The 20466-nt window shown below is 43.2% G+C and overlaps 1 protein-coding gene across 1 annotated transcript; it reads right to left on the reverse strand.

Annotated features, from left to right (window-relative positions):
• Nucleotides 1-15104: 15104 nt before the first annotated feature.
• Lratd1 (LRAT domain containing 1) lies at nucleotides 15105-20127 on the reverse strand. Its single transcript, XM_059248445.1, has 2 exons — nucleotides 19642-20127; nucleotides 15105-18599 (listed from the first exon to the last, which is right to left on the reverse strand). Exon 2 carries the CDS (start codon nucleotides 18561-18563, stop codon nucleotides 17685-17687), a length of 879 nt encoding a protein of 292 aa, XP_059104428.1. The 5' UTR covers nucleotides 18564-18599; nucleotides 19642-20127; the 3' UTR covers nucleotides 15105-17684.
• Nucleotides 20128-20466: the final 339 nt, after the last annotated feature.

Here is a 20466-nt window from a genome sequence, read left to right on the forward strand (position 1 = left end):
ACAAGCAAGGTGCTAGCAGATACCGCGTCTGGCAAAATGTCTGCCTCTTGATTCATAAATAGCTTTCTTACTCTGTCATCTCATGATAGAAAAGGTGTGTCTCAAGAGCACTCATGAGTCAGCTATAAAAATCAGGAAGCTTTCTGTATTGAGTTGCTAATCATGTTATTCATTTCCCAGCTGCTTTACTCTTTCTCCCAGCATCCCCTCTGCATGCCACCCCCACAGCCTCCCACTCACATGCTCACACCCTGAAGGTCTTGGGAATCACTGTTATTAACATGGAACAATACATGGAAGGCATTTTAGATACAAAACACTACAGATAACTATTTTATAGACCGCTGGTTTTCAGCCTTCCTAATGCTGTGACCCTTTAATACAGTTCCTCATGTTGTGGTGACCCCCGACCATGAAATTATTTTCATTGATACTTCATAACTGTAATTTTGCTACTGTTATGAATCATAATATAAACATCTGTGTTTTTTGGTGGTCTTAGTGGACCACTGTGAAAGGTTCCTGACCCATAGGTTGAGAATCACTGTTACAGACATTCACTGCAAGTTCATACTGTCCCTTTAAAAAGGGAGGGAATAGACAAGCAAGACAGTGGATCATCTGATGCCATACCCAAAAAGCAATGAATTAGATTCGTAGCTATAGTTTCCAAAATCCTTCGTTCATTCTGTTATACCACTCTTCCCTCCCACAATGATGTGATGACTTGGTTTTATTTGTTGGGATCTGTTTTGTTCTCTAGTCAGTCCGTGGCTCATAAGCAAGAACTCATCTCATTCAGAAATGGAAATACCACATGTTGAGTCATCAAATGTTCTTTCAAGAGACTGGTCATAGATAAACATTGATTCATGGCAGCCTCTCACAGGACTGCTCTCTTGGCTAAGTTAAACAGGCCTCTGTGCACATTCAGGGGCCCTTGAGGCAGCTTTATGCTAGGCCTGACTGTTAGGGCCAGGAGCAGGAACATTTTTAATTTTGAAAATTTAATTAATGTATGCAGTGTTTCTTGATCATATCCACACCCAATTTCTATCTTACAGCTACTCTACCCAATATGTCTCCAATCTCCCTCCAAATTTCTTGTCTTTGTAAAGATAACTCACTATGTTCAATTAGTACTACCTATTCGCACATATGTGTGGGGCTGTCTTCTGAGACATGGGCAACATATCAAGAGCTGTTGCTGCACACCAACAGAGAAAATTGACTCTCCCCCACAACACACACACAACCAGCTCATCATCTGTCAACTTCCATTACCTCTTCAGGTAGGAGTAGGGAAGCAGGACTCATTCCCCCGTCTTTGCTGGAATTTTTAACTCTTTTACCTTGTAGAGGTCTCGCGTGGATAAGCATAGCTGATATGAGTTCATATGTATAACACCCATGTCATACACCACCCAGCATTTCAAAGCACTCCTTCCTGTTCCCTCGCTCTTACATTCATTTTATCCTCTCTTTCTCCATATTCCCTGGGTCTAGGGAAGAGATGTTGATCTAGACGAACTTTCATAGCTGCCTATTCTCAGCATTTTAACAATTCTTAACCACGCCACAGCTTTTGCTTCCCCAACAAAAGTTGAGAGCAGCACAAATCAAAGGATATAGACATAAATATTTAAAATTAAGTTTGGCGACATGACCATTTATTTACCAAACAACATCATCTGATCCTTATACATTTACTCAGGGCTTCCTTGGCTCCCCACAGGCAAACAGGAGCGATGTCAATAGCCTACATTGTTTTGGATACCTCTGAAGCCTCCTTGACCAATGACTTATAGGGAGGTAACCTGTACTTGACATTAAGATTTTCATTTAATAGCTCATGTCTTCTGGGAGCAGCATGGTTCAACCAGGTTGGATTCCTATGTTTAAATTCCTTTTAAATTTTTGAATTATGCCTTAGTTGCCTAAAAACTAGTGGGATTTCATATGGCTTCTTTAAATACCTTTAGTTTTGGTCAACTTACTGCTACCCCTTATTTCCTACCCCTCTGCTCCTCATCCCTGCTTAAACCTTTAGCTTCCAGCATCCAGTATTTAATTATTTGTATCACATGTATTTTACTATTCCATCCTACTACCTTTTCACATGGGTTTTGAGAGCTTAGGTCCCCATGCCACTTCTTCATGCATACTTCATTTTGGTTAACTCTTTCCCTGACCCCTCCTTTTCCCTTCTCTGTCCCTCCACTATCTGCTCTCGGCATCCCTTCTTTATACGTTCATCTTACATTTAATCTACTGTTTCCTTAAAGGCATCTCTGTGTCATTGGCCCATTACTAATTTCCTGGCTAAACACACAAAGCATAAGATTTAAAGTTAGCCGTCACATATGAGAGACTGTGCAATGTTTGTCTTTTTGAGCCTGGGTGACCTAAGTATATATTTTTTCCCATTTCCATCCATTTACTTGGAAATATCATGATTTCACTTATTTGCCTCTGAGGAATATCCCATTGTGCATATCTATCACATTTTCCTTATCTATCGATCAGCTGATGGACACTTAGGTTGTTACCATTCCCTAGCTTTTGGAAGTAGAGCAGCAAAGAACACGGATGTGCGTTGATGTAAGATATAAGGTCTTTGGGAATATGCCTCAGAGTGGTGTAGGAGAGTCCTATGGTGATTCTATTTCACGTTTATTTGAAAACCTCCAGACCTATTTCTAAAGTAGCTGCACTAGTTTCCATCCTTAGCAACAGTGTGGACAAGTTCCTCTTCCCCTGCATCCAGTATCAGTTGTCATCTGTATTCCCGAGGATGGCCGTTCTGACTGGGGTCCAATGGGAATTTCAAGTAGTTTAAGCTGTATTTTCCTGGAACCTAAGGATGCTGAATACTTTTTGTTTTTTTGAGACAGCGTCTCATGATGTAGCCCTGCCTGGCTGGCTTTGACCTCATAGGAATCTGCCTGACTCTGCCTTATGTGCTGAGCTTAAAGGCATTCTCCAGCATGCTTCCTCAAACACTTTTTAGCTGGCAAAGATTTTCTCCCATTCTATTGGCTCATATGATTGACAGTTTCCTTTGCTGTATAGATAATTTTCCATTTCATGGGATCCCATTAGTCACTGGATGTTATATCCTGTGCCATTGATGTCCTATTCAAAAAGTTGAAATGCGCTTCCCCACATTTTTCTTTAGTAGTTTTATGGTATCGTGTCTTATGTGGAGGTCTTTAATCCATTGCAGTTGAGTTTTGTGCAGGATGAGATGTGCAGATCTAGCTTCACTTTTCTGTATGTTGAATTTCAGGTTTCCCAGCACTGTTTATTGAAGAGGCTATCTTTTCTTTACAATATATTTTGACATCTTTCTCAAAGACCAGGTAGCTGTAGTTACATGAAGTTATATCTGGATTCTCTGTTCTATTCCATTGATTCATGTGACTGTTTTGTGGAGGGAACCATGCTGTTTTTACTACTATGGCTCTGTAGTACAGTTTGAAATCAGGTATGGTGATATATCTTACCACGTTCTTTTTGCTCAAGATTGTTTTGGCTCTTTTTGATCTTTTGTGCCACTAAATACATTTTTGGATATTTTTTTTTCATATCTGTGAAGAATGGCATCAGAATTTTTACTGAGTTTTCATTGATACTGTAGGTTGTTTTTGATAGGATGAACATTTTCACATTAGTTTTTCCAATCCCTGAGCATGGGAAGGGCTTTCCATCTTCTGGGGTCTTCCTAAATTTCTTTTGTCTGTGTCTTAAAGTTTCCTTTGTAGCAGATGTCTTTCCTTTCATTGGTTAGGTTTATTCTGAGGTATTTTATGGTTGTTTGTGGCTTTTTAAAAAGGATTTGTGTGCCAGGCACTGGTGGCTCACATCTTTAATCCCAGCATTCGGGAGGCAGAGGCAGGTGACTTCTGTGAGTTTGAGGCCAGCCTGGTCTACAGAGTGAGTTCCAGGCAGAGAAATCTTGTCTCAAAAACAAAAAACAGAAACAAAAAGTTGCTTCCTTGATTTCTCTTTCAGTATCATTTTTATTGGTATATGGGAAGGATACTGATTTTTGTGTGCAAATTTTTTATCTTACCACTTTGAGTACTGCTACTTCAGGATGTACAAAAAAAGTCATTAAAACTATATAATACTTTATAATAATATTTTAAAAACACTTTTTATAAGAAATTAGAAGTACAATATGTAGTCATATATTTTTCTATTTTTATAAAGTTTATTAAATTAACTCCTATGAGGGTGGGTATGCCTGCCATCAAACACTAGGAGAGGTCAGAGGACAACTTTTCAAGGTGGTTTTTCTCCTTCCATCGAAGGTTCTGAGGCTAGACCTCAGGTGGTCAGGATACACAGCAAACTCTTTTATCCACTGAGCCATCTCATTGGCCCAGCTCCATTTATTTTTTGAAGGGCTTTTTGCCAACACATGATAAACAACTTAATATTTTTAACAATACAGGGGAAACCTGCTGACTGAGACCTTGGTCCCACTGTGACAGACACAGACACCTTGAATACTGTCCAGTAAAATGCATCTTTGATTCTGAAGTTCAGGATTAAAAACAAAACAGCCTCAGGATAGAAGCCAGATTCTATTTTAACTCTGATATGTGCTTGTACTTGGAGATTTTACTGTAGGAGGCTGACAACACAGCCTAGGTGATCTGTATATCTATTACATAGTCCATCCAATGTTTGCCTGGATTTAAAAACCCTAAGGACTATTATTTTATGCACATTGTACAGACTGCTCATTTCATTAATGCACATTATTTTCAGATCAAAAGAGCTTATTGTTGTTAACCACTGTCTACCAGAGGTTTGGTATAAATGCTGTCATACATTAGCTGAAAATATTAACTATGTTTTGCTCTGTAAGGAGAAAGGAGACATTAATCATCCTAGGAAATCATATACAGCAGGGTAATAACTTCAGATTAGAATACCTGGATGAAAGTGATGGTGGGTTAACTGTAAGATGCGTAAGCATTTGTTTGTGTGTGTGTGGGGGGGTATAGGCAGATATGTGTTCACATAAGTCTCTGTGTGTATGAGAGGTGGACCTCTCATGTTGTTCCTCAGGAGCTGTCCAGCTTGTTTGTTGAGATAAGGTCTTCCACTAAGTCCTGAGCTAAACTGACTGGGCAGTGAGCTCCAGGGACACTTTTGCATCCCTCTCCCCAGTGTTTTTATATAAACATGTGCCGCAGCACCTGTCTTTCTGTGTGCTTGGGGTCACGCTCAGCTCCTCATACTTGAATGACAAGCATCTTATAGACTGAGCCATCTGTTTAGCTCCACGATGTGATCTTGAGATGGGTGTTTGCCCTCAACCAAGCCTCAGTGCTTCCATTTGTTCACTGGTAGCAGCAAGACCCCAGCTGACCTAAGGTTCACTGGGAGAGTGACAGCTGATGACCTCGGCATCATATCCGTGGGTCTATGTCCACAGTTTCCTTCCTGATACTAGGGACTTGTCTTCTTAAATTAGTTCATTATTATAAACAAATGCATTGGAGGCACCTTTGTAGATAGTAGAGTTTTCCAAGGAAGCAAAATCATTCTAGCCCTGTAAGTTTGGAGAGTTAAAATATTATGGTAGAATTTTCTGCTCAAAGTTACTCTGATAGGTGGATTCTTCCCCTAAGTAGCCCATATTAAATTCCAAATGTAATCCTACTGTAAAAATAGGGCTCCGACATCAGCCACCCTCCTTTGGGGCTCTTGTCATATTGACAGATTTGACAGGCAGACAAATTTAATTTATTAAAATATTCTGTCTAGCATTTTTAAAAGACAAGGGGTTTTTAGACCACAAATGGACTGTCTTCACAGGCTTATTAAAATAAATGCATAAAGTCAGCTGTTTTTCATTGGAATTCGTTAACATAAGATTCGATCTAGAAGGAACTGCTGTCCAGCCCTTGGCACACTTCTTCCTGAAATTTGTAGGAAAGTTTTCCACCTTTGCATAGATTATGGAATTTTCCTTTTTCAAACAAATGGGAATTTATATAAGAAGACACATCTTTGCTTGTATAATGTTCTGAATTTCATGGAGATATTTGCTGTAATTAGGAGAGGCATTTAGGAAGCCAAGGCCTTCCTGCCAAAGGCCTCTTTCAAATTATGAGACAACTTAGTTTCTTTGGACAATAGTCTTAGGTTTGATTTATCTGAAAGTTATTTTGTATTTATGGAACAAATAAAGTATCACAACTCATAGATTGCTTTTTTCTTTGAACAGAGGCCATTTTGAATTAACCATAATGGTCTTTATAACTGAGTGACTGTATAAACTGTGAGACAATATCACTTCTTAGAGTGGCTAGTTCTGGCTTAGCAATCGTCCTACCTCAAGTAGTGATTTTACTTTGATTAGTGAGTCTTGATCCTAAAAGACTTTGTGTGTCATGCATCTGACTAGTTCACAGTATCTAGCACATCCTGTGGCTGTTCTGTCTCTCCTTGAATGAAATTATTCCTTCGCAGTTCATAACTGCTTTGGGCTCAGCTAACTCCATGAAGCCTCAATATTTGCACATCCTTCCATTACATAATTTATCCCAACCTTGTGAACTAAGTCTTAATAAACAAACCAATCTACCCATCAATCAAAGATCCTGTCTACAGTGCACAGTAAACTGATTGGTAAATTATGTGCTTAATAGCATGGTAATTGTGATAGTTCACCAGCAAAAGGGCTTTACCGCTGCACATTTAAATCTCCCTTCTAAGCTATTTTAGGATCAAACTTCAGCTACAAATAGACTTTTATGTGGTAATGGCAGATGATAGACTATTATATTTAAGTAACAAGGATAAAATATTTATTTCTATTCCCCCAAACTATTAGAAATCCACCAGAAGGGTATAATTATTTTAGAAACATCATCTGAATCTTCCATGCCCTTCAATGCCTTTAACGTATATATTCTCATGCCTTTTTTCTCAGACTCTAAAGAATTAAAAATAATTGTACATTTATAATTATCTATACTCTAGGCTGTAGTGGATTAAGGTTAATGATATTCCTACCTCCATCACCAGATCTTTCTAATTAATCAATTAATATCAGAGTCCAGTTAGTGCCATTCATATGCGTATAGATATAGGGTCATCTACAGGGGCATGAGGAATCTACCAACGTCCACACTCCTAAAGAAAAGCATCCTATTCCCCATCAGCAACCATCAACTACCGTCAACAGCAGCCTCATTTAGGAGCCCCACCACATCTAAGTTGGAATTTTTAACCCACTTGATCTTGTGTAGATCCTGCGTGGGTAACTAGTGCTACTTTGTGCAATAGATGTGTCGTATCTAAAGTACAACCTTTCCCAGCATCTCTCCCATATTCTGACTCTTCCATTTAGCTTTCTATAATGTTTCCGAAGCCTCGAGGAGAAAAGGGTTTACATAGTCGTCACATTGATGGCTGAGCACAAACTTGTTGCTTATTTTTTTATCACTTTGGATAGTAACATGTCTCTGTGGTAACCACTGCCTTTTGCTTAGGAGCAGCCACAATGGCTATGGACAGAAACAAATATATAGACAAGAGTTTGACAATGTCATGTTGTCATTTAGATAAACAATACCAATAGTTTCTCTCCCCTAGGGCCTATGATTTTCCTAGCTGTGAGTTTTGACCATGTTTATAGTACCAGGAATCAATTCCCTCCTGTGGATCAGGCCAGGCCACTTTCATTGCTTTCGGTTGCCCATAGTCACTAGATGGGAAGACCTTATTGTTAAGATGCCACACACTTTGATTTCAGGATACAGAGAGATCGGTCTCAAACTGACCAGGAAACTCTCCCTACTGGCTAGCTCTCATGGTGTTAGAAGGTGCTCTCTGATGGGTGATAGGGGAAGAAATTGCATCACTGGCCTTATCCATTGCTGGATCCTGCACAGGACAGTGATGAGCTGCCAGGTAAGATGTGTCCACTGGTGGAAAAATGGCAAGACTGTTTTGGGGATAACTAGCTGCCCTCTAGATTGGCTGTGAAGTCTGCTTTACAGTTTCAGTTCTTGAAGTTTGACTATACTTTGTAAACACATGGCTGAAAACAAAGGCTTAGGCCCAAGCCTCAGGACCACGTAAACCGGATGGTGTGGTGGCATAGTCTAATACTAGCAACTGGGAGAAGGAAGAGAGAGGATCAGAAGTTCAAGGTCATTTTTGGTCCATGACAAGTTTGAGAAGAGTCTGGGCTGTATGGATCCCGTCTCAAAACCAATAACTATATGAAGAAATTTGTAGATGACTACAGGATTTGCTGTTGTTATAATAGGCTTGTTACTTTTGCATAAAGTTAACAGAGTTGAGTCATATCAGCTCTGGTTGAGCAGCAAATGTAGACGAGATAACAGCTATGGCTAAACCAAAAATGGCAGTACCATATTCCTGGCTCTAGAGTAAAGCTATTTCAAAAGGCAAAATGGGTTCCTATTAACTTAAAATGTATTTAATGGAATTTGGGTCCTGAAAATTGGAATAGTATATGGCTGAAATACATGTTCAAAGTTTGGAAAAACTGTTCTGGGAACTCAGTGTGGGAGGATTCACTGGGCTTACTGATTCCATGTTGCTGTTGAAGTGGAGTAGCAGGAAGTAGAGCTCCATAGAACAGCCTGAGGGGTAGCCAGATACTTACTAAGACTCAGGACAGAGATCATTTTGAAATGGGACCCGGTAGGGGAGAAGGATTTTCTCCAGAAATGAACCAGATCATGCAAAGGGACACAGTGACAAGTTTTGGGAGTCAGGCAAGGTCTCCTGCTTATGACTCCCAGTAGTTATAGGTCAGGGGCGACACTTCACAGGTCAGTGATGTTGAAAGGGCTGTAGAGAGGCTGGGGACCAACTAGAGTTTAACTTTCATGCTGCCTAGGAGCCATTTTCCCCCATTAAGTTATTGGAAGTCCTTAAAGGATCTAGGAAGTAACAGGGCAGAAGAGCTTTGGTTTCAAAGACTTGTTTTTTGTTTTGTTTGTTTTGTTTTGTTTTGTTTTGTTTTGTTTTGTTTTTTGATCTACAGAGAATAGAGGAACTTGTCCATAGCCTGTTCTCTTTTGTCAATCCTGTCTCATAAAACCATTCCCAGATAAAGCAGAGTGCTGAGACGAAATGGGGAAGATGCTTAATGAAAAATCTCCTCTTTGGAATTTGGTCTTTGAGAAAAAGCCATGCTTCACCAGTATCCCTGATTCTTCAGATCTCCAACATCAAATTAGTATTTGTATTTCATTCTAAAATTTGTCATTCTTGAGTTTTGGCACTCCCCCCACCTTGCACACAACTGGATGTATAGCTTAAAACACCAAGTTGACATGGCTTTCCTTAGGCACTAACTACCACAGCCTGCCCCAAACCATATGAAATTCTATTAAATGCCTGGAGGTTCTAAGAGAATAATAACTTCCTGGAAAACTCCAGGGCACTCTTCCTAAGAATTCTGGGGGAAAATATTAAATATAGAAACATATATATTTCATAAGACATTAATTCAGCTACATTTTTAGTGCTCAACTTCATTTCAAATTATTCTAGCTGCTGAACCAGCCTGAAGGTCCAAAAGACATCAATCAAAGGAGGCTGATTTTTCTTCACACCCTTCCACCACCATAGGAATGTCAAGCAAGCAGCCTTTCCCTTTTTCACTCATGATGTAGGTATAATCGCTTAGGGGTAAGATTGGGAGAGATTTACCTTTGCAAGAAGCAAAGAGGACTTGGATTTTCAGTCAACTTTTCCATGCTGACTGAACATCTTGGGGCAGTCTTGGGCCCAGTAAATCACATTTAACATTCCTTGTCTCATGTCTATGTCTTGAAATCCAATCCTTGGTTGCCTATAAAATTTGCAGCTAAGTTGTATCACCTAGGCAGAAGCTAAATTACCAAGAGGGGGAGAATCTGTATTTCCATAGTCATGAAAATCATAAAGATCATTCATGAAGAAATATATTTACTACTGTGCTGAAGACAGAGAAAATGTTTTATACTATATATAGCTAATCTCTTACCATTTGCAATATAGTGCAATATGAAGCGTTCATCATCCAAGCTAGTTTCCTAAATAGGAACTAGTTTCTCACTGAGTGATGTGTAGAGAGAGTCACATATAAGTTCACCTTCAGCTTTTGGTGATTTTTACTCTGCAAAGCCGTCTCAGTCCTTCTCAGGTTTTCCCATCCATTCAATTAGACTAGATCTTGCTAGGCTTTGCAACTACACAAAATGAGCAAGTTACACAATCTCCTTCTCCCCCCGCAGACCAAACAGATGTGAGAGGAAAGACTCAACTGACATTTATCACAGAGGAAAGAGCGTGTGTGGGTGTTCCAAGCAAAGTACAATGGAAACTTCCAGAAGAAAATGACCAAAATCACTCTATGGGTTTGGGTGGATTTGGGTTAGGAAAGGTGGATAAATATGGGTATGTTGTTCCAGAACTGAGACAGGAAAGCTGGTAAAGTGGACGAGACAGGAAGTCATGGAAGACTAAATTGAAACTCCATGTTCTACAAAACGTAGGTGGGTTGGATCTTACAGTTGTGGGACATGCAGCTGGGACAGGACAGGTTCATACTGTGTGGGACTGTGATTGTCCTACTAATGTATATGGTGATGACTCTCGTGAGCAATGAAACTGTGTGGAAAGATCACCATGGCCGCAGGTGTTCAGACAGAGGAACCATGGGGTAGAGACAAGTGAGGAAGCCATAGGAGTAACAAGGTATGAGGTGGGCACCCAACTTGAGCAAATAGCAGATATAATTAAAGCAACTGGCATATAGTATTTCTCATTGTATCCAGGAAGTGTTCATCACAGCCAGAAAAACCAGTGGTGTATCCCATTAAGCACAATCACGGAAGGGTAGATGGAGATACTTGAAATGCTTTGGCCAATCCTCTTTCGCAGAGACACATCCCACTCCTTTAGTAATTATAGGTCCTGTAAGCTAGTCTTCCTATGTCTCTGACATCTCTGCTTATTCCTGCGTGTGAACACAGTTTGGGCCCAAAAGACACATAAGGAATGTGAAAACCCTAGAGCTGTGGGTCGGAAGTCTGCCCTTAGTTTGACCGCTCTAAGCCTCAGGATCTACACTAAAGTGACTCCTTAGAGATGGTACAATTCCTCCTGAATATGACTGTGCACTGTGTAACCATTTACAGTCTAGCTTCACTAAGCATAACTTCCAGTGTGACTATATCCTAAATACAATATAATGCACATATCCTCTAACAACTGTTGGACATTTATCTGGAATTCTAATCTAACCCAAGCAGCCTGTAGCTTTGTGAGCTATATCCTGCAATACCACCCTGAGCCTTGCTTCCTTTCAGCTCAGAACCCCCAACCCTAGAGACATGCTACCTCTGAGAAGCAAAAACAGGAAGTGTGTGCTGTTAGGGGTTTGCATTCTGTTAAAATGATCCTCAGTGACTCTCATAGATTTGTGGGCTGATTAGGAGAATCTGAAATCTGAAGACAGTGGGCTTTCACATTTAGTGAAAAACTAGCATGCTGCAGAACTATTGGAGGGGGGAAGTAGTTGATTTATAATAACTTATTTGTTAATGCAAATATCAGTATGCTTACAATAAAATACTCTCATGTTTCCTACTGGGACATGTATAGAATATTAATATCCGTCTTGATGTCACAGACATATTGTTGCTGGAAGCAATAAGAATAAGTATGTAAATAAATAAAAAGGAAGGAAGGAAGGAAGGAAGGAAGGAAGGAAGGAAGGAAGGAAGGAAGGAAGAGAAAATCCAGAAGCCAAATATGACCTCACTTTTGTTGTTTAAACTTTGGATTGCCGTTTTGATGCACTCTCAAAGTGTAGCTCGGGCTGGCTCAAGATTACATTTTTCTTGACTCAGCATCCAGAGGTTTGAATAATAGGTCTGTGCCTGGCTTACACTGACTTTTGGAGCATTTATTTTGAGGTATTGGTTCTATTTGTACCCAATATAAGTATCTACTGTTCAGATAAAACTAAGTTCAAGACATACGTTCACACACAAAAATAATTGGGTTATAAAAGCCAACAAGCATAGCAAATTATTTTAGTGTATATCAATGAGTAATGTTTAATAAAAAATAAAAACAAAACGCTCTGACCAAATGGCATCCAATCTAATTATCCCAGCAAGGTAAGTCTGTATTCTAGTCTTAATCTACAAATGAAGAACATTTTTATTTCTTATAATTGTAGCAAGAGCTACAATAATAACCTTCCTCTGAAGGAATAATCCTGTGATTGCATGCTAGAAAAGTCTCACCTTGAGGTGAGAGAGAGAGAGAGAAAGATGGATGTGCGAGAAGTCAGAGACAAAATTACTAGTTTGCTTTCATCTTTCCGACCAAAACAAGAGAACAGCTTTCACTTTTCTTGGATCACTAGATTTTTCTAGAGGCAAAATGGAATATTCCAGACATCCTTGAATATGAAGCCCCCAGGCCTAAGCCTCCTGAGAAGGAGCTCCATGAGCGCTCTGAGAGGCACCTTTGACAATTTCAGCTATGGAAGCTTATGTCACCTTCATACCTAAGGCAAATGGTCTGATTGCTGAGTTTCTGAGTGATCAAGAATTACTGAAAACCATCTGATCAAGACACCTGTTGTACCTACTATGTGCCACATACCGTCACCCACCAGAGAAACTGGTAAAAACCTGCAGCTGGAATTGAGGGGCTGCTCCCATGGATTTTCTGCCACCCAAAGCATGGATCTTAACTCGCCCTTCTAAGGAGGCAGAAAGCACCATTTGTCACCCCAACGCATTCAAACACTTGAAGTACTTATATTGAGGCATCCAAAGAGGTAACATTCAGCCTCAAAGGTAAACTTTGAGTTATGCAGCCAGATACCCTCGTACATTATTAAAAGGTTGAAAATTAGGCTCTTAGGTTTTCCCTGTTGTCTTCAGTTGGAATGGAGAGCTGTTGTTGCCCATTGTAAAGTTCATTAGCTCATTAAATTTTATAACCTCCACAGTGCCTTCCCATTCTTATTTTTTCAATCGCCTCCTCACCTTTTCGGCTTTCTTTTGAATCTTGCTTTTGATTATTTTTTTTTCTACTTTAAAAAGTGAAACTCAGCTGGATACAGTGGTGCATGCCCATAATTCCAGCACTCAAGAGATGTAGGCAGGAGGACTATTTTAAGTTTGAAGCCAATAGCCTCATCACTGAGTGTTCCAGGCTAGTCAGGATTACATAGTGAGTCCCTGTTTCAAAAAACAAGCCAAAATTTAAAAATAACTAGCATCGGGCAGCGGTGTATATGTTTGAGTGGGGGTGGTGGGGTGGAGGTGGGTGGGAGTGGTGACTAAAAGCTAACTGCATAAGTCACACATTTGTTTGTTTGATTATTTGTGCTTGGTTTAGGCATAGCTCTTGGCTGCTCAACTAACGATGACTGTGTTAACCCTTAACCCCTGGACATTCTGCTTTCTGTTTTTATAAATCTTAAGTCACTTTTCATACTGATCTTTAAAAAAAAAAATCTATGGGTTTGTGTGTGTGTGTGTGTGTGTGTGTCACAATATTTAGCTATTGGCAGAAATTTATATAATATGGAATTGTACATGGACATTAGTTTGAACAGGTGCATAGTGTATTCTTCTAATAGCTAAAACTTTTCAAAGAAAATGAATTGACAGGGTCTTAGGAGAAATATTGTCCCATTGAAGCTCTTTACATTTCAAGGAGACTGGAAGTCTGTGTTTTTCATTTGTAACCTTTTGTGCATGCAGCAAAGTGTCTCTCCAAAGCAAACACAAGCCAGTATCTTCATTTGTTGTAAGAAAAGGCGTGATGGGCCATAGCCCAACCATGTCTAGGGCCCAAGTTCAAGCTCAGCACCAAGGGCAAAACAAAACACAAAACACAAACCAAACCAAACCAAACTAAAACCAAATAGCAGGGAGCTTTGAAGACATGCTTGTAGAAAAGAGAAAATTGGGGGCCTCCCATTACTGTGTCATTTACCATTAATTTGACTTCATTTTGACTTTCCCCTGTGTATTAGGTGACTTAACCCTTTAATTCTCAGAGATGCTGAAGGCAAAAGAGAAGCAATCACTAGAGGATGCGGGAAGAGTGTGAGGATAAATAACTGAGGTCTCAGAAAATTCACTATTTTGTACATATTAATAAAATACTTTTCTGAAAAATGCCATTATTTATACAAAAGTGTTCATCAAAGAAACATGATATTGAAGGTGAAAAACGTGAATTTTTTTTTAAAAAATCATGTAACATCAATGAACTTAAAACTTGCTTCTGTGTCTGGCAAGCTATTATATTTTCTAAATGCAGATTAATATTTGTAATTCTTTTGCTAAACTGTGGACATAAGGGTCTCTTAAATGTTAAATATCAGAGTACATTTTATACATACCAATTTAGCTCATTGATACAGCTGATGTTTTTCTTTTTCATGTAGCACATACAACTTCTACAGGATTTCTTTTTCAAAGGAAAGAATACACTTTAAGAATAATGGCATTTGAGGGCTTTATTTGTCAAAAGTATGCCCAGCCCACCTTTCCCATCTGTTGTTATTGTTTTTGCTTTTTGATGCAGTAAAGCTCTCTGAAAAACATCTGCATTTTAAATTTCTCTCCTTTTTTAGGTAGTGGTTTACTTTGGAGATATGCCCATTCGCAGGGGAGAAAAGACAGAGGTGCCCTCTGCCTTGGTGAGGGTTGGATAGAACACAGCTTCTTGCCCTCCACATTATGGGAGTTACCTTAGCTCCCTCCAGGACAACAAAAACTAAAGCTACTTTATTGTCCTTTTGCAAATGGTAGGAGACTCATGGCTTAATTCCTGTAACCAATACAATCTAGAGAAACGGCATTCATCCATAATAAAACTCAAGTGGCAGCTACAAAAGGATCTTCAACTATTGTGGATCTTGCAACATCCTTAATAATGCTTTAAAATAGAAACCCCTTTTCAGGATGCAGCAGTTAGATAATATCCTCTCTACATGGACTCTTTGTGTTCACAATGACCAAGAGATAGCAATTATTTCCACAGGATCATGAGAAACCTTAGAACCCCCTTTCACATTCCTTTTTTGATCAGTGTTTTATTATTGTGAATTTGTAAAACTATTATCATCCACCCAGTCCTTGGTAGATAAATCTCCCACTCCTGTTAACATTGCCATCAAGTTTCAGCAAGTATCAAACTATGAACCAGTCCCCTGTTGGCATGGCACATAACTCTCATCAGAGAACTAACTCAGTCTGGGGTCTGATATAGACTGATGCATTTCTCCTGTCCACTCACCAACAGGTGGAAGACACAATGTCAAGAAGGAGTCCCATTGGAGCAAGTGCTTAGGATGGTGTTTAATTCAGCAGGGAGCCAAGATACAGTAGCAGGACACAGGAAAGGATATGGCGTGTGTAGACACAATAAGGAATTTCTGTTTATGGTCATCGATCTGTCATTTGCCAAAAGACTAAGTTAGAGGAAACAAATGACTTTCAGTTCTCCGTACATGCAAAGGTTAAGTTTAGTTGTTACGAAAAGTTTTGCTGTTGTGTGTGCTGAAAGAAAAACATAAACAGTTTTAAAAAATAAATCACTCAATTAATTGGCTTCAGAAAAATACTTTAGTTCATATTTCATTGATTTGACCTTTTGACTCAAGATCAGAGAATGAATCCAGCATGAAAACAAAATGGAACAAAATTAAAACAACAAAAATCCCCACAAAACAGAAACAAACCACTTAAACCATGGAAAAGGCATTTCCCTGTCAGCTAACTTCCTCTAGTTTTTATTGCCTTATTTTCAAATGCCAAGAAACTGGCTTTGGACCTAGTTTTTGCTGTTCAACTAAATCAGAGCTGTCGGTATGCAATTGCTCATAACCATTAGCTAAACACCATTATTTGACAAACTCCCCCCCGAGAGACTATATGTGTCCTCAGGTGTGTCTAGCACATAGAATCAAGTAAAGACCAGTTAGGCTGCGGCTGTATCCCTTGGAGAAAATCCACAGACTCTTGCCCACAGGAAGGAGCTTCAGGTAACCATGTTTTGAAAGACACACATTCTGTGCTGATTCTAAGAGTGCTTCTTTCTTCTCAGAAAAACAGCAGGATAGGCTACGGAAGTGGTCCCTAAAGCCCATCAACTCTAGATTCCTTTTGAAGGGGATCGAGAGGTGATGACAGAGGAGATGCAAAGATGATGATGATGATGATGATGATGATGATGACATACAACATGGAGAAAAGAACCCCCCTGGAACTTGCTAGCAATCACCAAAGCAGCAGACCCTTGAACTGACAAAAATTCAGTACAATATACACATTAACAAACAGCTCCACCACCACAGGGCTACTTTGTAAAGCCAGGAAAAAAAAAAAAAAAAAGTAAATGATTATAATGTCCCCAAACAGAATTCTCATAAGAGTTGAGAAAAACCAGAGTGAAAGGCAATGTCAGCTAAACTCTTAGCTAAATTCCACTCCTAATGGCCCCCAGTATTTAAGCTATCATGGATTAAAGCCATGAAAATAAAAATTTCAATTTGAAATTTCATTAGCATGTTGCTAAATATGATCAAGAGAAGCATCATCGACACTGTAGGCTTTGTTGACATCGTTGGAAAACTGCTGTTTCGTTTTAAAAAAAAAAAACAATCTCCGCCTCCCCCCCTGCCTTCTAAGATCTTCTTCTAATTAGGAAAAGCCAAACTAAAGACACTGGCTAGGCTGTCCTAATGCTGGTTTCTGGAATGTTGTAGATCCTCCCTGCCTTCTTCTCCTCCAGTCCCTTGGAAAACAGGACTCTCTGAAATGCAGAGCGAGGAGGGAAGCAATCAAGGGATTGCTCCGAGCAAAAAGCCGCCTTCTCCTTCCTACATTCAAGTGCCCACACACCAGGTGAATTAGCTCCTTTTCCGGAGCGGGCGGTCCCTCCTCACTCTTAAGAGGTGCTGCGCCATTTTCCTCCGGGGACCCAGAAGGCTTCCTCTTCTGCGGAGAGGTCCGTCAGTCCCGGGATGGCGTCTGCTTCCAGCTGTGCAAGTAGGGAAGTCAAACCTATCTAGCTCAGCCCGGAGCCTGGAATGCATTGTTAGGAGACCCTGGGTTGGAGAGCTGTGAGACAGTCCTTGGCAGCCTCAGGGTAACCTGTAGTCCCCCGAAGTGCTCCCAAGTACACAGGACAGGCTCGATTTCATGGGAATTCTGAGATCGGGGACACATTCATTCCGGAGTTGAACTGTGCCCTGCAAGGAACAATTCTCACCTCTGACTGATCTGTGTGTGAGCGTCTGGGGGTGGTGGTGACTGTCCCCTCTCACTAAAGGGTATTTGCCCTGTCTGGTGAAGAGTCACTGACCATTGGCTCGCGGGAAAGGTCGTGTCCTTGCTCCCCTTTACCCACTCCCCGTTTCCCCGTCACAACCCAGGGCCAAGGCGCAGGCTGGGTAACCCCGGCATGGTCACTAACACTAAGGGTTGTCTTAGGGGCGCGCGTAGCTGCGCCCGCCCGGTGCCGGTGTGAGTTCCTGAAGCTTCCAGCCGCTGGCCCTGGGCGGGCGCGCTAGGGGGTGTGGGGTGCAGAGCTGCGGGACAGGAAAGGAGCTCCGGGCGTGAGAAGAAGCGCGGAGGGCTGCTGCTCTGGGGTTACTCCTTGTCGTCCACGAAGTCCTCAAGCTCCTGCAGCACTCGCAGGCGGCCACTGGCGTCTATGCGGCGCTTCTCGCGGATGAGGTCCTCCAGGCTGTGGAAACGGGCCGTGTGGACTTTGTTCTCCTCCAGATGCACCTTGAGATAATACTGCTGCTGCGGGGGTGGTGTGCCTGCGGGGACCTCCCCGCCAGCCTTGAACTCGCGCTTTCCAAAGCGGCACCAGGCAGCGAAGCTCTCGGAGTTCGTCCAGCAGATCTCCTCGCTCTTGAGGCCCAGGTGGCCGCAGGCGTTCTGCACCACCAGCTCGGCCACCAGCGGGCGGTAGCGGTACCAGCTATTCACCACCCGGCCCACGTTGGCCGCGCCCGCCTGGTACAGGCTGTCCTGGCGGATCTCGCCTTGGTGCAGGTGGATGATCTGCCCGCCGCCCACGTAGACGGCCCAGTGCGGGGCGGGCGCGGGCTGCTCGGTCGCGGGCTGTAACCACAGCAGCTCCAGCAGGTCGCCCGGCTCGCAGATCGCGGGCAGCGCGGTGACCGCGTAGACACTCAAGTCGGCGCCCTGAGGGCCGCCGGTTACTTTGGAAAAGATGCATTCCTGGCCCCGGAAGGCGGAGAACTGAGTCTCGTTGAGGACGAGCTGGTGCAGCAGGTGGTGGTGGTGGCGGCTGGGGCTCTCTGGGCAGGGGCTGCAACCTGGGGGGCCCTTCACACCAAACTTGTCCGGCTGCCCGCGTTCGTCCAGGTCCTCCTCCTCATCCGAGAAGAAGTAGGCAACCCCGACCCGCAGCTCGTCCTTCTCAATCCCAGATGGGTCCCCAGTGGGCAACTCGCTGTAGTTGAGGTGGGTGATGCGGTCCAGTTGGTTGCCCATCAATGACGCGGCGAGGCCAGGGCCAGGAACTGAGATCTGCCGAGGGAGACAGGACAGACACCATCAGAGTCCGGGCTGACCCTCCTGGTGTCCCCTCCCCAAGGCGTTCAGTTCCCCTGGGGCCTGCAGCTTGCCTAAGCACCGGCACCAAAGTCGCCTGCGCCTGTCAACTTTGCAGGTCCTCCCTGGGGTAGGAAAGGGGACACAGAAGAAGCCGCCAGTCTGGAGGGCCAGAGGAGACACCATACCGCTCAGCCAGCCTCCGACTCTGCCCAGGAACCCTGCCCTGTAACTTCCACAGGAGAAAGCACGGGCGGGCTAGAGAGCAGGCGAGGTTCAAGTGGGCGAAGAGAGCGCAGGTTGTGGCAGGGTGGGAGATGGATACCCGGACGGAAGGGTGGGTGTCAAGAAAAGCCGTAAGGCCCGAAGCTAGAGCAAGCTGAGCTCACATTGTGGTCGCCATCCTCTGCAGCCCACCGGCCCATTTGGCACTGGGTCACACCCCATCCCTGACAGCGGCTTCCCTTGCACAATGACAGACTTGTTAGATGCATTCCCTGAACATCAGCAACATTTTGCACACTTGGAGTCCGGCAGGCACTGACAGCCTGGTACATACACCCACAATGTTAATGTCACACACCCACAATGACACATCTTGGCGACCACACATTGGCACCCTCTCCCCTAATTCCTACACAATTCCGGACGCACGCCTGCACACTTGCCAAATGCACGTACACTCAAGCACGGGGGCACACCTGCCCACGCAGGCAGGTACACTCTGCCCTCTCCTTGCTTGCCTTCTCGCTAGCCGAGCCAATCGGACTGCGCCAGGGCGAGGCTGCTCTCTCTAAAATAACCTAACAAAGAGACAGGGGAAGCAAGGCGAAACCAGTGGTGAGTATTAGTGCGGGGTGTGTGTGTGTGTGTGTGTGTGTGTGTGTGTGTGTGTGTGTGTGAAGAGGTCTACTTTCAACCCAAAGAGCCCCTCTCTCTCCTACCCAGCACACGATCCACACAATCGGACGAAGAAGAAAAACCATTTTTTAAGGCAAAGAAAGCGGCTTATCCGTACCCGTGATTTCCCTGCTCCCGGAAACCCCAAACTCCTTTTAAAGTCTCCAGGTCCCCATGGGTGCTGTGGAGGCGGCAGCGGCGAGTGGGTCCTGGCGGCGCGTGAGACTGCGGTTCAGATCTACCCGGAGGCAAGCAGTGCGGTGAGGTGCCCAGAGAGGTGCGGGTGCGCTCCGTGTCTACGCTGGCTCGGGCGTCTGCTCCACCTGGCAAGTCCTGGCTCCACACGGCTTTCCACAGCCGCGCCGACGACTCTTAAATCGCCTGAACAGCCGTTTTCCAGGCCCGCCCCGGAACGCGCCCATTGGTTGGGACGGGTGCCCGAGCCCTGCCAATCTCTGCTGAGGGTGGGATCAGGGGCGGGTTTCCTTTGTGCTCCGCCCTGCCCAGCCCCCAGCATTTTCCCCCAGCCTCACTGCTTTGGGAGCGTAGGTGTGAGCGCCGTGGGGGAGCGCACCAGGGGCGTGGCTTGTGCACCCAGCTGCTCCTTTGCAACCCAGTCCCTAGCAACTGAGAACACAGTCCGCCCGCGTTTGTGTTCTGTATTCCAAGGGGACAGATTCCAGAAGGGAAGCTGAGTTTGGGGGTGGAGGAGGAAAAAAAAATCCACGCTGCATGGTTCAGGCACTGCCAGTGGCTGGGAACCGCGTCTTTGAGGCTAGCACTTAGGGCTTTGATGGGACTTCGGACTCTTGTTTGGCTCCTGGCTGTCGCGGAGTCGCTTCTGTTCCTGTCAGTCACAGACGCCTTAGAAATTGCAGGATGGCGCTCAGCGCCTGTCCTTTGAGCCAAGGGAAAGTGCTGACCCAGCGCCGGCGCCTGGATT

The sequence above is a fragment of the Peromyscus eremicus genome, chromosome 22 (genome assembly GCF_949786415.1).
Source record: "Peromyscus eremicus chromosome 22, PerEre_H2_v1, whole genome shotgun sequence".
In the NCBI taxonomy this organism is placed as follows: Eukaryota; Metazoa; Chordata; class Mammalia; order Rodentia; family Cricetidae; genus Peromyscus; species Peromyscus eremicus.

Bases quoted from the DNA above. Each gene is read 5' to 3' on its own strand.
- Lratd1 (XM_059248445.1), bottom strand. From the start codon at position 18,563: ATGGGCAACCAACTGGACCGCATCACCCACCTCAACTACAGCGAGTTG.